Source organism: Eumetopias jubatus, unplaced genomic scaffold (assembly GCF_037043125.1).
Source record: "Eumetopias jubatus isolate StellerSeaLion01/CBP00866 unplaced genomic scaffold, mEumJub1_p1.0 scaffold_9, whole genome shotgun sequence".
Classification (NCBI taxonomy): domain Eukaryota; kingdom Metazoa; phylum Chordata; class Mammalia; order Carnivora; family Otariidae; genus Eumetopias; species Eumetopias jubatus.
In genome coordinates this window covers 81,038,286-81,055,869 of record NW_028274815.1, presented here as the reverse complement: position 1 = coordinate 81,055,869, position 17,584 = coordinate 81,038,286, and the positions used below count along the sequence as shown (strand labels likewise).

The 17,584-nt window shown below is 39.3% G+C and overlaps 1 protein-coding gene across 35 annotated transcripts in view; it reads right to left on the bottom strand.

Annotated features, from left to right (window-relative positions):
- MAP4K4 (mitogen-activated protein kinase kinase kinase kinase 4) overlaps nt 1–17,584 on the bottom strand; it is a 185,919-nt gene that overhangs the window by 67,917 nt on the left and 100,418 nt on the right. For all 35 annotated transcript variants that reach the window (XM_028103810.2, XM_088026569.1, XM_088026573.1 and 32 more), the window contains exons 4-5: nt 1,977–2,102; nt 643–753 (exon numbers count right to left, since the gene is read on the bottom strand). In XM_028103810.2, coding sequence (XP_027959611.1) covers nt 643–753; nt 1,977–2,102 — 237 coding nt within the window. The remainder of the gene's footprint in view (nt 1–642; nt 754–1,976; nt 2,103–17,584) is intronic.

Below are 17,584 nucleotides of genomic sequence, written 5' to 3'. Positions count from 1 at the left end.
GTGTAATTAAGGGATAGAGAGAAAAACTGGGACAGCTGGCCAAAGGAAAGCGGCTCACCGGTAACTCACATGCACTTTTCAAATGCAAAATACAGACCCTTTGCCTGTAGTGTCAGCGTAGCTCTACTACAGAAAGCAATCATTTAGAATCTGCTAAACCACTAGTTCAGAAACTTTAACATCATAAACCGGCTTTCCAATTGGCTGTAAACAACATTAAACATTAGAACTTTTCCTTGTTAATACTGCAACAGAATCTAACAGTTAATGCCAAAGTCCATAAGATGATTTTGAAAGCCAGCGTTTGACAACATTAATATTGATTCATGAGCTTAGACAAAGGATTCCTATAAAAACAATAGTCAGAGACTATATCTCTTCACTTGGATTTTGTTTTTAACACCTGGAGGGTGAATTCAAGGAAAGGCAAATAACTATTTTTGTTTAAGTCTACTTTCTTTAGATACTTGTCACAATCAAAACCATGATGTAGCTTAAACAATCAAAGCCAGCTAGTTATACAGAGCCCTTGGCTGTCATGACAGAACAATCTATACAGTTATAACTAATGCAAAGAAATATTTCGGGCTAGGAAAATGAAAATGGAAACACAAGACCATGCACAGGACACCTTCTCCTTACCCTCAGGATTTCTCTGGAGATGTAAGCTATCCAATCTTCCTTGAGTGTGTTCCCTTTGGTGTTCTTCACAAGGTCTGTAATGGACCCAGCCCCACAGAACTCCATAACAAGCTACAGGGCAGAAAAGACAGGCAGTGACTAGCACATCCCAGCAACCAGTAAGAGCATCCCCACGATCAATATACAGTGGACATTAGTCAGGAAAGCAGAGTCTAACTCCTTCCGCCTTTCCTAAAGATGTGGGTACATGATCATTTTGGAAGCATCCAAGTTACTGAGAGCTCATTTCACCATCCAATTTATTCACTGTGTATGTTTGGTCCAGGAGATTAAGAGTTTGTGATATTTTACAGCACATCCCCCAGTGCAGAGATTCTGAAGTATTCCTCCTCTCTCCTAAGTACATGGGCATGGGACGACCATTTTGTCCTTAATCAGTACCCAATTATCAGATATCTGATAGAGATACTCTAACATCTGTTCTTATTTGCCAGAGTCAAAGATATCCTCTTTCACACATTATGATTCTCAAACTACTTTATATTCAGAGAAATGCTATTTTAAGCAGTACATAATTTTAAAAATACATTATTTATAATACCTAAATGCTTACACAACATCAACACACGTATGTATTTTAAATATCTAGAAAATGAACTAAATTGAGCTATTTTAAAATTTTAACTTTGGTTGGATTTGGGCAATGAAAATAAAGGTTAAAATTAAGGCAAAATGTTACAAATTTTCTATAATGGCTTTAAAAAAATTAGAAAAAGTATTTATCTTCCTGCTTCATAAGTCCAGTACCTTTGGCAAAACCCATGTGCTAACCATAGATCTGACAGCATCTCAGTGTCATCATCGTCAGTATAGATGTGGCTGAATAAGAGATAAGACTGCACCTATATTAATTCTAGAAATTTCCCTGGAATTTACTGTTTTCAATTAACTGTTACCATTAATATTAATACTTATATGTTTGTCCCTTACTTCCAGGTTGTAAAGAAGATGCATTTAGTTGCACTTCCATATTAATTTCCATAAAGTTTTTACTGTATTGATTTTTCAAGCTAATTTCCTTGCTATTTGGTTACATTCCTTTTAAAACGTGCCATTTTCTTCCTGAAACATAAAGTTAACTCTTTTCCATGCAATGTGAAATCAACATAAAAATAAACATTTAGTATACCTTTAACTAAGAAGGCCAAGGAAGATAACAGGCACTACCCCCTTTGTCTTTGCTTTTCTCTCCCTTCCCTCTAGAAGGTCCTTAATGTCCTTTGAGTACCACCAAAGAGGAAACCACACAAAATGCTTGGGAAACACTGGCCTACCCAGAGTTGGTCATCATGTCCTGGAGGGCTCTTTTTAATGAAAGCACCGTAATATGTTGCAATATTTCTATGATGAGAGTATTTCTTCAGCATATTTATCTCCAGTTTGATTTCTTCCTCTTCATCCTTAAGAAAAAAATAAAAAAATAAAGTGTGTGGCTTTTGAATGTCATGCATGACTTTAAGTTCCCCACCCATGGGCAAGAACACAAGTACCCAGTCCCTCCAGCAAGAGTGGAAGATACATTCACTTTATCCTCGTGACAAGAATTGGGGACTTTAACAGGACTCCTCCTTTGAAATGCTGTTATAAGCTATGCAAGAAATACATAAGTATGAAAGTTACAGAGGTATTTAAGAGGTAGATGAAGCAGCTTTCCCATCACTAACACCTTTGAACCTCAATTTGCTCATTTGTAAAAATGGGGGAAAAAAAAAGAACCGATTGATACTATTTTTCGACTAATTACAAGGAAAGGCTGTTTCTTTTCTAGAAAACGTTTGTGAATAGAAATCATCTGGCACAGCTACGGCAGAGAAGTTTCACCTATGACAATCTTGTACCAGAACATTACCTTCTGGTGTGGCCACAGGCAGATTACTGAATACAGACCAGTACCGCAAGCCCTGGATGGATGGCATGCTTAATGAGATCCTCTACCCCAAAAAGAGATTCAGGTGAGTCCGGTGGACCCACAGTAATAAAACATCACTCAGTGACAGCAGGTTGTTTTAGACTTGGCTCATCCTCCAGCCTCTTGCTTTATTAAAGTAAAATGAGCAGAAGAAGAAATAGAGTTTGTGTGAGCAGATCAGAAGGGGGATGAAATAAAAGATGGAGACACAGGTCTGGAAAATAAAACTAAGTTGCCCTTGTGAATGGGGAGGACTGCCAGTCTCCACTTTTCTCTCTCATCCACGCCCGGGGCAGAACCTGCAACAGCATGCGCATTCTGTCCCCTGTTGCAGACACATGACACAGCGAGGGCTCTGCCACACGACCTGCAGAGTTAATAAGTAAGATTTATGGATAGCATGAGAACCAGGGGAAAGCAGAGTTAAAGTGAAGAGGAGAGAAGGTGGAGGAAAAGAGAAAAACCAGCTCTGGCTAGAAAAGCCACGTTTGAGGGAAGATAAAAATCTTAAAGAAAAATATGATAATCAGATCTCTAGAATTCCCTTTAATGACTGGTTCCACACAATGTCCTCACTTCTCCCCACTGGCACATTGATTCCGCTTATAACTGATGTTCTTCCTTCTGCAGGAAGACACAGGGTTTCTGAGCAGTCAAGATGCCTGTATGTGCGCGTATTAAGAGAAAAAGAGAAAGACTGTGCATGTGAAAGCTAGTGTATCCACGTGGACGCACACAGCTGAAGAAACCAAGTCTTGCAGACTCGCATCTCCAAAAACCATTCATAAGGCCTCATAGACCTAAAGTAAGTTTGGTTTGAAAATACTGTTAAGATAAAAGCTACAACATCATTAATTAGATATTAGTCATGAGACCAAATGAAAAAAGAAAAGGTCTTCTTAAAATACAACTTTCAGCTGTACACTACCGCTTTAGAGACAATATGTAACAAAACATGGAATCATCTTAGAACAGTGATTCTTAAGATGGTGGCCTCCAGTTTGGTCCCTAGACATAAGTATCAGAATATTACAGCATATTAATAGGCATAGTTGTCACATGACTCTGGCAGATGGTAGATGCAAATATGAAGCAAAGTCACACAGACACATACAGTCTATATAGCAGTCTGTGTGCACTAATTCTCATTCAAACCCTGTATATATGAAAATACACCACATGCGTATCATTTCAATCTGATTTAAACATGGCCATGTTTAAAGTAGCAATAAAAACTGAGATACTGAATAACTAGGAAAACTGTCTTAATCCTAAACAAAAGCAGTGTTTAGCCTTGGGGAGGGGGACAGGCAGTGTTTAGCCTGGCTAGTATTACAAAAGAACACACTTCTATTTGGGACCTTTCTTCAAAGGAACTTTATACTAAAACATAAAAGGGTGACAATTTTTTTAACGTAAGGCACAAGGAAGCATGCCCCAAACATGACTAGAAAGCCCAATTCACCTAAAGCTTTATCTTGTGCTCTTTCCATACATTCACATCACAGGCACAGTGTGTAATGACAACAACTTGCTGGCACAAAGCACATGGAGTCTGTTCTGTCCTGAGTCACCAAAACTGACAGCTTACTCCCAACAGTATCGGGGAGCAGCCCAGGACAACTCTAATGGGACTTGTCAAGACCAACAGGTTCCTAACAAAAAGCACCTGACTATGGCCATAAATATTCTCTAGCAGAAAGGCATGCAGTGTCACTCCTGGATTCAGGCCTATGGCTAAACATGTTGGGCCCTGAAAAGTTAAACATCCCATTTTCCTTCCACTGGACTACAACTAGATAAAGGTTTGATTTTTTTTCCTTTTATCCAAAATCAGTCAATGTACAAAGATCTGGGGTACAAAGACTACAGAAAAGCAAGCAAAAAGAACAATGTTGAACTAAAATAAGGGAAATAAAAATATTGATTTTAATTGTGTATTTGTAGCCAATTATGCCATGCAGTATGTGCATCTTATTGGGTTTCAAGACTGCTTTATCGATTCATCCCTAACTACTTCCCTCCACTCCCCATATTGGCTAAATTATTCCAAGGGTCATTATTCCATATGATGCTCTGCCAGTACATTTCACTTCTTGAGAGGAAACAAATGTTACCTACAATTCTCCCATGAGAAGCTTCCTGAGCAATAATTAAGGATCACAACGTATTTTGTTTAGTTTTGATTTTTTTTTTCTTTTAGCGACACAAACCAATGTCTTCTAGGATCTGACTTGTTCACCATTCTTTTCTAAGAATTAAGAGCTTCCAGAGGCACTTAATGTTTTCAGAGCCCATGGAGTTGAAATTCTTGTGCATTTCATACATTTAAAAATTGTCACAGGCTTAAATTCAGTGCTAGTCACTGGTGTGAAAGACACTTAATATGCATAATGGTAGATAATTCTGGCAGATTATCACAGCACAATTTCCTTAAATTCAAGATGCCACTAGATAGAGACACTGAAGTACTTTAATGAAACTGATTCACCATGAACCATAGACATACACTGTAACATTTTTTTTAAATTGGGCTACATATTAGAAACAATGAAATATAAGAACAACTTAAATACAATCAAGTTTGGCAATACACTGAAACATCCAAGTATCATCTGGAAATACAGTAATCAGATTAATGCCACTTGCTGAAGTATTTCTGAGGTTTAAGCAGTCAAATCCTGGAAGCGTATGAAATTGAACTACCAAAAATATCAAGAGGAACATATTGTCCTCTCAAATTAGTGTTTTAGGAACTAGTTTATACATACTTTGAACATTCCTTCTCGTGCTTCTATGATTTAAAAATGACTATTAGACATCTCATAAAATAAAAGGATATTTAGCACCACTAATTGTCATATACTAATTAAGAGTGCCCACCTTGGAGAAAAAGCATCAGAAATGCAGAATCTGCCAATGGCTCTGAGCCAACTACATCCGGAATCCTAATTATGACTAATGTATATAATACATGTTGTCTTTGGGGTAATAATGAGCCAACCTCTGAATTCAAATTTCCTTTTGGTCATTAGTTAAAAGCAAGTTTGGTGGTCTCATTCATTTAAATATGTCACCACCACCACCACCACCACCACCACACACCTCATTTAGCCTGAGAAAATACAGTAGAAAACAGAGTCCGGGCAGGCTAGAACTGAAATTTAACAACAACAACCCCATATATGAAAGAAAGTGGAATGGACAAAACAACACGACCTAAGTTTATATATCCCATCTGTCTAGGCCAAGTCCAAACGACCTTGCCCTTCATTCTCCTCTTTAGAAGGGCACAGTCATATACAGATGAAAGCAAAACTAAACTAAACTAAAGGTAACTAGAGAAAGGAAAGAGGACATTTTGGTGAGAAAAGGAAGGCTCCCTCCCGGTTTTCTCCAATGATGAGGCAGCTGCTAGGCTCCACTCAGCGATTTAATGCAGCTGATGCCAATTAGCATTTTGGACTCCAACCAGGAGAGCCAACTCTCACAGAAAAGGTCTTTGTCTTCAACTGGAATAGGACTAGGCAAGGAGTTTTCTGTTGCCTTCCTTGGCCGCTTAGAGGATGGAGGAGGGGGAAACATCTGAATAGTGGTAATTTTCAAAAGCAGCTATGGATTTGTAAATAAGTCATAGGGCAAACCCTGCCCACTCCACCAACTGAGCACAGAGGAGTACATATTATGAGTGTGTTTTTTTAAATTGACTCCTTAAAATGTTTTTTAAACTGTTACCCAAATTCTTTCCTTCCACTGATGGCAGTAATGATATGAGGAGAGACAGGCAGACTTCAGATAAGTTAATTGGGAGCAACCCAGAGGACTGGGAAATATTCTGAGTAATCATCTTTTTTCCCAGCATAATTCTTTACAGAATTAGATCTACCCATTAATAATAGATGGAACAAAAAAGAAAGGGTAATTCATTATTCACTCTATCTTTGCCAGTGGAGAGAGGGCTGATAAAATGAGATATACAAATATCTGTCAGATTTCACCATCAAAATGTAAAAATGAATATACACTTAGAATGAAAATAAAAAAGACCAGGGGCGCCTGGGTGGCTCAGTTGGTTGAGCGTCTGCCTTCAGCTCAGGTCATGATCCTGGGGTCCTGGGATCGAGCCCCGCATCAGGCTCCTTGCTCAGCGGGAAGGCTGCTTCTCCCTCTCATACTCCCCCTGCTTGTGTTCCCTCTCTCTGTCAAATAAATAAATGGATAAAATCTTTAAAAAAGGGGGGGGCATATTTCTTAAAAAAAGAAAATAAAAAAGACTAGTTTTATCTATTTTTTGTTTTAGTAAACTCTTACCAAACCCTCTGTGACTGTGAACTAGTAGAAAAATGAGAACAGATGACCTTTCACAGGCGAATCCCAATTACACCTGAGAGTATTATTCAGTACCATACCAGCTGAATTAATCAAAGTTATTATTTTTACATTATTTTTACTCAGACACACAAAAAGTTATACAACTTAAATTCACTGACAACTCAACCAAACAAAAGTGAACAGACCGATGTAGGCAAAATTCTGGAACAAAAGGTTACAGGATCTGGTTCTGTAGGTTGAGAAAGGAACGGAATGTTTTTTAAAATTAATCAGGCCACTTCTCCCAAGATCAGTCAGTCCCAGAATAAAAATCCAACAGAAAAATTACAAAATTAACATAACCAAAATGGAAATCAGACACTTGAGACATTTTACTCAAGAAAAAACACTGTTTTGGGATGCCTGGGTGGGTCAGTCGGGTAAGCTGCTGCCTTTGGCTCAGGTAAAGATCCCAGGGTCCTGGGATCGAGTCCCGCACATCGGGCTCCTTGCTCAGCAGGAAGCCTGCTTCTCCTTCTCCCTGTCAGTCCCCCTGCCTGTGCTCTCTCTCTCTGACAAATAAATAAAATCTTAAAAAAAAAAAAGTTTTGGACCCATTTTAGACAAAAAGACACACTCTCTAGTTTTGCTACTCAATGAACTTCTTCTGGGACTCCAAAGTCTAAGGGCAATGGCCCCAAGGCCCTTAACCTGCTCTGTCTTTTGTGTCTACACGCACCACACAGAACTTTTACTTGGCACAACAAAGTACTCACAGAGCCCTCTAGCTCTTCTGTCTTCTACAAAGTCTGTCAAGCCACTTTACTAGCTGTATTTCAATGAGATTCTATCACTCAACTGGTACCTAGAAAGTGTGTGGTAAAGAAGAGAATGAAACAATAGCACCATTCGCCTGGATGGACATGCTGGGGTGAGTGATGCGGGACAACTTGAGGCTGTGATGAGATGATGCAGGATGGTGAATACACCTCACTACATTTTCTTCCCCATCACTCACTCATGAACAGCCTTGGGAGACTGATGCTTCCAAGACTGACACCAAGAACCACAAGGAGGCCAAAATACATCTCTGCAATAACCCCCTATCTAAGAGCTCAACATGGCAAATAAACATGATGCTCTTACTCAAACAAGAAAGTCAAATAAGACACATCACGATTCCTCTCGGACCTAAATGAAACCATTATAACTTTCCAAAGTTTGCTGTCATCAAAACCCAGAAACCCTAACAGTTGGCATCAAGCTCCAATCTACAGGACATAACACCATGGGTACAAATGGCTTTGGTAGTGTAACTTGAAACAGTTCATGGTAGTACTGAACTTCAGAATCCATCCATTTTCTTCCTCCATGAGGGAATTAGCTACACACACAGATACACACACAACAGGAGTACCTGCTCTTGAGGACCCTAAAGTATAGGAACCTAAAGCAGGACCTGAAACCTAGACTCTGACTGAAATGGAAAGCCAATCTGCCAGATAAGGCTCAGTGTGGCCAAAATAAAATCCCCCACTCAAACACTTTACTATAATTGAAGGAAACCAGAATATGTCACCCCAAAATATGCTGCTTTGACATAAGGGTTATTTTGAGCTAAGGGCACTTGAAAAACAGCAGGTGTAAGAAGGGCATGCTAACCTCCCCTTTTCTTCCTAAAAGCAAGAGATAACACTCCCATGTGAAAGATGTCCTTCCTATACCAACTGGAAAAAACATTCTTATCCAGGGAGTTGGGGCCAAGAGACTTCTGATTCAAGCAAACCTCGTTAACATATCTCGTATCTTCCTTTAGCCTCCCCATATATCTTAGTTACTTTTCCACTACTGCCTCTCTCTATTCAACCTAGTATAAAAGCATTTGGGTTTTGTCATTTCTCTGAGTCTTCATTTTTCTTGCAAAGACGCTCACTAATATATATGAGATACACATTAATACACTTCTGTTTCTCTCTTGCTAATCTATCTTTTGTTACAGGGGCATTAGTCAAGAACCTAGAAGGACAGAAGGAAAGACTTCTTTCTCCCCTATATAATCAAACTTGCAATTTTATTATGAAGCCAAAAAGAGATCAGTAATCCCAAATGCTCAGAAGATAAAATATATTCTTGACATCAACATTTTGCTATTTACAACACAAGTAAATATATTTAGGTATTTACATACATGTTTTAAGGAGCAGACACAAAGCAAAAAAGAAATGTTATCAAAGATTATCTCTGGATTACAGATATTTTTTTCTTTAACTTACTTATTTTTCTATAACTGACACGGTCTATTTTCCTAATTAGAAAAAGAAAAGTTAAGAGAAGACTTTAGGTTAGCAGAGATAGCTCCGTAAGAATTCAAAATGAGTTTGTTCTGGCAATTCGCATGGTCTGGCTCCCTCTGTCTCCCTGGAATAAGGGTCCTGACCCCTTCCACGCTGTTCAAGAGTCATTGCCAATCTCCCTTCCACCAATTGTCAGTTGTGAGGAGAAACTGATGGGAGCCTGAAGTACCAGAACGTTGTTGATTAACTTGCCTTCTACTGGGTCAGCTGCAGCATAGAACTCTGGCCTTCACAGTCATTTCTTACTATTTTCTACAATGGTACCAATCCAGACCTGTAACTTCTTGAGACCAAGATCTTTCAAGCTTAAGTTTATCCTAGAGCAAAGGAGAAGGTAAGTGGAGTTCAGGAGCAACCATCATGCTATCTTCACCTTCCTGACCTTCCAGAGGATGGCTTAAAAAGAATCTTGCCCCAGTCCATTCATACTTTTCCCTAAGCCAGTGGCAAACTCCATGAAGCTTCCCATGGGTCAAGCCAGAAAAGAATACTGTGCACACTGAATATAGTCTTGCTTAAAACCCTAAAATCAGGCCCAAGTAATAAATGGCAACAAGCGGCACAGCTCTGAGGAAGGTATGGCTATGCTAAGTGGTACGTGTTTGTGCATTTCCTGTTGGATCCATCTGTGTGCTCACAAACACATAGGCTCCGGCTTCATATCTGACATGGTAAATCAGATAAAGGCTGGGTTCTGAAAAATGTCTTCAGTTAAAAGGAATGATGGGCACTTCTGCTCCTGGCCAAGATGCATTATCAAGGACCAGATTTACTCTCCCACTGGACAACTACAATAGACAAAACATATGAAAAAGTTTTAAGACCCTGGACATCAGAGATTGAATGATAGTTGACCCCTGAGAGATGGGAAACATCAGAGAAGCTTTATAATTGCTCCAGTTTACTGCCTTGAGAGAGGTTTCAGGGTCTCTCCCAGAAGGAGGAAACCCAATAGGAGCCCAGGCAATTCTCTGAGTTGAGAGGCTGGGAAGACTAGGCAGCTGGAGTTGGCAGGACAAAGACCAGAGAAGAGAGAGCTAGCAGCACAGAGAGCACCAGCAAGCTCTGGAGACCAACTGTGCCAATTACCACAAAAAGGAAAGCAGCTCCAGTTTAAAGGTGTGTATACTACCATTTTGTTATTTTCAAATAAGCCTCTTCATTGTGGATAATTTGCATATCTGGAAAGGGATTCCCTTCTTTGTTCTGAAATGGCAGTTTACATTCAAATACAATTGAGCGACTTCTGACACACATTTCTCATGTCTGGAGAAGTCTCTGGAAGATCCTTGTGGAAACCACATATTTAGAACCATTCCCTTAGCTCTGAGTATTCAAAGATGCTTACCATAGAAGTGATTCAAGAAGACAATGATTAAGTTCCAAATATCTTTGGCCAAGACAGAAAATAGAATCAAGACATTCTAATTGCTGACAGACATCCCCCATTTAAGAGCTTTTAGGTGACACAATTCAGGTTAAGATCATTCATTTGGCAATATCACACGGCATCCACTCACATTCTGGGTAAGATGGAACTTACTAGCACGTACATGGAGACCACTCCAACACTTAAAATCAAAACTTAAATCTGTGTGATTGTTTCTCACTACTGTGGTGCAGAGGAAAGCTACAGAATGGCACCAGAAATAATGACTTCAATAATTAAAATTCATCTCCCTATTTTTCAACTCCAACTAGGAAAACCATTTAAAATGTGTCTCCCTCCCACCTTTCTCTACTTTTTAGAAACACACCAGATCATCTGAAAAGAGAATATGGAATCAGAAGCTTCGAAACCCCAACAGAAAAAGGACTACACTTGACCAGCCAGTGGGGGATCTGATTCCACAGGACCACCATCTGCACTGGACTAGATATGTAAACTGACCCCACATCACTTAATAAAACCCCAAAGGGAAGTTTTATTCTGAACCAAACACCAGTATACTGCATAATAGCCACAGAAATTCATCAAAATGTGTCCCCAAGACTCCCAGCTGAAGAAAACCCCTCCTCTCTAGAAGTCTCACTCTAGCTTTGCCCCATGCCAACTGCAAGTCTCAAGCTCTAGAAGAATCCAGAAAGGCAATGAAAACATTCAGAAATCACATGCTCTGGAGACAGATTATTGCTTTTCATAGCTGTTCACTGCTCCACAATGATTAGTTTAAAATCTATCTTCTCTATGAGAACATAAGCCCAAAGACAGGGACTCTATCTTCTTTATCTCTGTACCCTGACAGTGCCTATCACACCGAGTGTGTGGTGAGATAGGTGATCTATTAAAAAAAGAAAGAGTAAATCCTTGAGCCTCAGCGTCCTTGCGTGTACAATGAGAAACCCTAAGCCGTTCCTGGCCACTGAGTCACAAGCCAGGATGGGTGAATGAAAAAAGACCCTCATGGTGCCTAGCACATAGTAGGTACTCACACAAAGCATTCCTAAAGTAGCCTGCAAAGAGGAAGCCCAGTTGAACTCAAACCACATAAATCTCTGGCATCACCTGCCTCTGGCAGCAGGTAGGTGGACATTCAACAGCACACACTTTGCCAGGCTTACCGACTCACTGCTGTGACAGGCTAAGAAGGCCTAGGCAAGGACGCCAGCCATCAACTAACCCAACAGCCAGCAATTAAAACAGGTAACACCACTGTAACCTACTTTCTTTCTGACTGCTATAGTTAGGTTAGGTCTAGTACTAAGAATGATTAGCAACAGGTGTCCTTAAGCCTATATGCAGTTACCTCTGTTCACACAAGGACATGGTGATAAACTGCAGGTGCTCCTCTTGGAAAAACAGGAAAAGATACCAAAATCCAGATTCCAAAGACTGAAGAGAACAGATGACCAATTATCTTCAATATGCAATTTAACTAGAAATAAGGTGACTTGTTCTGTGATTGGTATTAATCAATATACTCCCAAGGCTTAAGGAATGTTACAACTGCCACGGGCACTTCATTCTGCCTCAACTTCAAATATTTTCGTTCTGAGACATGTTCTGAACACAATATATATTACTGCTGATATTGAGTACTATTTGCATTTTATCAGAAAATCTTTCCTTAAATGTGATCTTAAAAGATATACAGGATTATTATTTAAAATGTAAATTCTATTGCATATAGGAATAAAAAGTATTTTCCACAAAATAAATCTTTTAGAATGGAAGGCAATAAAATAGGATTAAAGTAACCCAATTTAAACAGGCCAACCAAAATAAAGGTTCCACAAACTCTGAAGACACAAATTCATATCCTATCTTAACCTTGCTTCTTTTACCTCATATAGTCCCCCCACCACGCCAACCAGCAGCAAGCCTGCTGTACAGCAATTATTTAAAGCAAAGGAAAGGTAGAGATTTCTTTTTTTACATCACCAGAAAGATAAGTGATTAGCAAAATTTTTTCTTATTAATCAGTTTATGTAGAATTTTAGAGCAGTCTACTACATGTATCTCACAAAATTGTAGTAAGTCATTTTGGTCTAAAAATAGCTCATTAACTTGAGATCATGTTCCTTAATCCATTCTCCTCCTTCCATACACACACCCCCACACACAATGAAAAATTAAACTGCAGGCTGGAATCACCGGAAGACAGATCTGAAAGGAAGGCCTAAGGACACTACAGATGCTCTTCGTCTGGCAAAGGTCAAACTGTGCCACTCCCTAAAGAACATGGCAGTCCTCCCTTTCTTGGGATAACTAGCTCCCTGTATTCTGAATGACATGGAAGGAAAACACATGGTGAGTGTTTGTGTGGAGCCTCCCAAGTAAGAGCAACTGTTTAAAACTAGAACTCTCACAGAGGGCAAGAAAAAAGACCACCAATTAGCTCATGCCTACTCCTGAGACTTGGGGCGGGGGGGAGGCTGCGGTGGGGGCGAGGGGGAGATGGATGGATTTCTGCACAAAAGAAAGTAAATCATCACCATCAGAACACACAAAGTAAGTACCTCAAATGGCATCTCCTCTGAAAGGAAACACTGATTTACAGAGATCAAAATGCAATTCGTTTAGTTACATGTTCAAATAAATTTGTCCAGTGAAGATCCTGAAAGGTCATTCGCCAACCCAAACTCCTCTAAGAACAAAGAAGGATGTTACCATGTTGGAACCTGCCCAACTCATCCACCCCTACCCAGCAATATAAACTGCTAAATTTGGCACCTACCATGACCGAAAAAATGAAGACTAGGAAGTTGCTAAGTCACTTTTCTCAACAGCCTTTTAGCAAGAACCACATCCCTATGTATGCCCATCAACTGGTACCAATGTATTCGATCAGCATGTTGAGGGCCCACTTTGTAACAGACACTGTGAAGGTACTGGAAAGAGAGAGACACAGGACAAGATGCAGAAATCGAAGGCAAGTGACAGAGCCAGAAAAGGGCAACTAGCTGCCCTGGAGGGTGAGAAAAGATCTCCTGGGTGCACGTAGGGCAGATCTTACAGACCTAAGGATGCTGGGAAGCCAGTTTAAAAGAAATTCAGACAAGAGGAATCACGTAGCATACAGGATGAAGCAACAACACTCACAGGCCAGCAAAACTACTTTCAAATTCTCTGAGCCTAAACGAAGTTATCGATAAAACAAATCTGTAAGAAAAATCAAGAAAATTCCCTCTTTTCCTATCAGGCTTAGTATAAATTGGCAACCTCATATCTGAGTTCATCAACAGTGCTCACTCACTGTGCATGGATGTTTACACACCAGTGTATATTCAATAGCTAGGCTTTCTACTAAATACCTAAGCCTTGAACTAAAAACTGACACACAAGAGTACTATAGCCTCCGTTTGCAGAATTAATTAGGTTGATCTGTTTGCCTAACTAACCACAGACACAGAGTGGGGGACGAACTGACTTTAAAATTTAAGGTTATCAAGGAACCAGCTCCTAGTTTCGTTGATCTGTTCTACTGTTCTTTTGGTTTCTATTTCATTGATTTCTGCTCTGGTCTTTCTTATTTCTCTTCTCCTGCTGGGTTTAGGCTTTATTTGCTATTCTTTCTCCAGCTCCTTTAGGTGCAGGGTTAGGTTATGTATTTGAGACCTTTCTTATTTCTTGAGAAAGGCTTGTATTGCTATATACTTTCCTCTTAGGACTGCCTTTGCTGCATCCCAAAGATTTTGAACAGTTGTGTTTTCATTTTCATTGGTTTCCATGAATTTTTTAAATTCTTCTTTAATTTCCTGGTTGACCCATTCATTCTTTAGTAGGATGCTTGTTGGCCTCCATGTATTTGAGTTCTGACTTTCCTCTTGTGATTCAGTTCTAGTTTCAAAGCATTGTGGTCCGAAAATATGCAGGGAATGAAACCAATCATTTGGTACCGGTTAAGACCTGACTTGTGACCTAGGATGTGATCTATTCTGGAGAATGTTCCATGGGCACTAGAGAAGAATGTGTATTCCGTTGCTTTGGGATGGAATGTTCTGAATATATGTGTGAAGTCCATTTGGTCCAGTGTGTCATTTAAAGTCTTTATTTCTTTGCTGATCTTCTGCTTAGATGATCTGTCCATTTCAGTCAGGGGGGTGTTAAAGTCCCCCACTATTATTGTATTGTTGTCAATGTGTTTCTTTGATTTTGTTAATAATTCGCTTATATAAGTGGCTGCTCCCAAGTTAGGAGCATAAATATCTACGACTGTTAGATCTTCTGGTTGGATAGACCCTTTAAGTAGGATACAGTGTCCTTCCTCAGCTCTTATTATAGTCTTTGTTTTAAAATCTAATTTGTCTGATAGAAGGATTGCCACCCCAGCTTTCTTTTGGTGTCCATTAGCATGGTAAATGGTTTTCCATCCCCTCACTTTCAATCTGGGGGTGTCTTTGTGTCTAAAATGAGTCTCTTGCAGACAGCATATCGATGGGTCTTATTTTTTAATCCAATCTGATACCCTTTGTCTTTTGATTGGGGCATTTAGCCCATTTACATTCAGGGTAATGATTGAAAGATATGAATTTACTGCCATTGTATTGCCTGTAAGGTGACTGTTAGTGTATACTGTCTCTGTTCCCTTCTGATCTATGCTGCCTTTAGGCTCTCTCTTTGCTTACAGGACCCCTTTCAATATTTCTTGGAGGGCTGGTTTCGTGTTTGCAAATTCCTTTAGTTTTTGTTGGTCCTGGAAGCTTTTTCTCTCTCCTCCTATTTTCAGTGACAGCCTAGCTGGATACAGGATTCTTGGCTGCATATTTTTCTCATTTAGTGCTCTGAATATATCATGCCAGTCCTTTCTGGCCTGCCAGTCTCTGTGGATAGGTCTGTGGCCAATCTAATGTTTCTACCATGGTAGGTTACAGACCTCTTGTCCAGAGCTGCTTTCAGGATTTTCTCTTTGTCTCTAAAACTTGTAAGTTTTACTACTAGATGTTGGGGTGCTGACCTATTTTTAATGATTTTGAGGGGGGGTTCTCTGTGCCTCCTGGATTTTGATGCCTGTTTCCTTCCCCAAATTAGGGAAGTTCTCTGCTATAATTTGCTCCAATATACCTTCTGCCCCTCTCTTTCTTCTTCTTCTGGGATCCCAATTATTCTAATATTGTTTTGTCTTATGCTATCACTTATCTCTCAAATTCTGCCCTCGTGATCCAATAGTTGTTTATCTCTCTTTTACTCAGCTTCTTTATTCTCCATTTGGTCTTCTATATCACAAATTCTCTCTTCTGCCTCATTTATCCTAGCAGTTACAGCCTCCATTTTTTATTGCACCTCATTAATAGCCTTTTTGATGTCGACTTGGTTAGATTTTAGTTCTCTTATTTCTCCAGAAGGGGTTTCTCTAGTATCTTCCATGCTTTTTTCAAGCCCAGCTAGTATCTTTATAATTGTCATTCTGAACTCTAGTTATGACATCTTACTAATGTCCATATTGATTAGGTCTCTGGCAGTCGGTACTGTCTCTTGTTCTTTTTTTTGAGGTGATTTCTTTCCATCTTGTCATTCTGTCCAGAGAAGAATAGATGAATGAGAGAACAAAATGCTAACAGGGTAACAATGTTCCCAGAAAAATATACACTAAACAAATCAGAAGAGACCTGAAACCGGGAGAAAAGAAAGGGAAAAAAGAAAAAAGAAAAAAAAAGAAAGAAAGAAAACGAAAAAGATAAAAAAAAAAAAAAGAATATGATCAAATATGATCAGGCTGTTGAATAGATCAGTGCCACACTAGATTTTGGGCGTATTAATAAGATTGATAAGCCCCTGGCCAGACTTATCAAAAAGAAAAGAGAAATGATCCAAATAAATAAAATCATGACTGAAAGAGGAGAGATCACCACTGACACCAAAGAAATACAAACAATAATAAGAACATATTACGAGCAACTATATGCCAGCAAATTAGATAATCTGGAAGAAATGGATGCGTTCCTAGAGATGTATAAACTACCAAAACTGAACCAAGAAGAAAGAGAAAACCTGAACAGACCTATATCCACTAAGGAAATTGAAGCAGTCATCAAAAATCTCCCAACAAACAAGAGCCCAGGGCCAGATGGCTTCCCAGGGGAATTCTACCAAACATTTAAAGAATTAATACCTATTCTTCGGAAACTGTTCAAAAAAATAGAAATGGAAGGAAAACTTCCAAACTCATTTTATGAGGCCAGCATTACTTTGATCCCAAAATCAGACAAAGGCCCCATCAAAAAGGAGAATTACAGACCAATATCCCTGATGACCATGGATGCAAAAATTCTCACCAAAATACTAGCCAATAGGATCCAACAGTACATTAAAAGGATTATTCACCACGACCAAATGGGATTTATCCCTGAGCTGCAAGGTTGGTTCAACATCTGCAAATCAATCAATGTGACAAAATACATTAATAAAAGAAAGAACAAGAACCATATGATCCTCTCAATAGATGCAGAAAAAGCATTTGACAAAGTACAGCATCCTTTCTTGATCCATACTCTTCAGAGGATAGGGATAGAGGGTACATACCTCAATATCATAAAAGCCATCTATGAAAAACCCACAGTGAATATCATTTTCAATGGGGAAAAACTGAGAGCTTTCCCCCTAAGGTGAGGCACATGGCAGGGATGTCCACTATCATCACTGCTATTCAACATAGTATTAGAAGTCCTAGCCACAGCAATCAGACAACAAAAAGAAATCAAAGGCATCCGAATCAGCAAAGAAGAAGTCAAACTTTCACTCTTTGCAGATGATATGATACTTTATGTGGAAAACCCAAAAGACTCCACCCCAAAACTGCTAGAACTCATACAGGAATTCAGTCAAGTGGCAGGATATAAAATCAATGCACAGAAATCGGTGGCATTT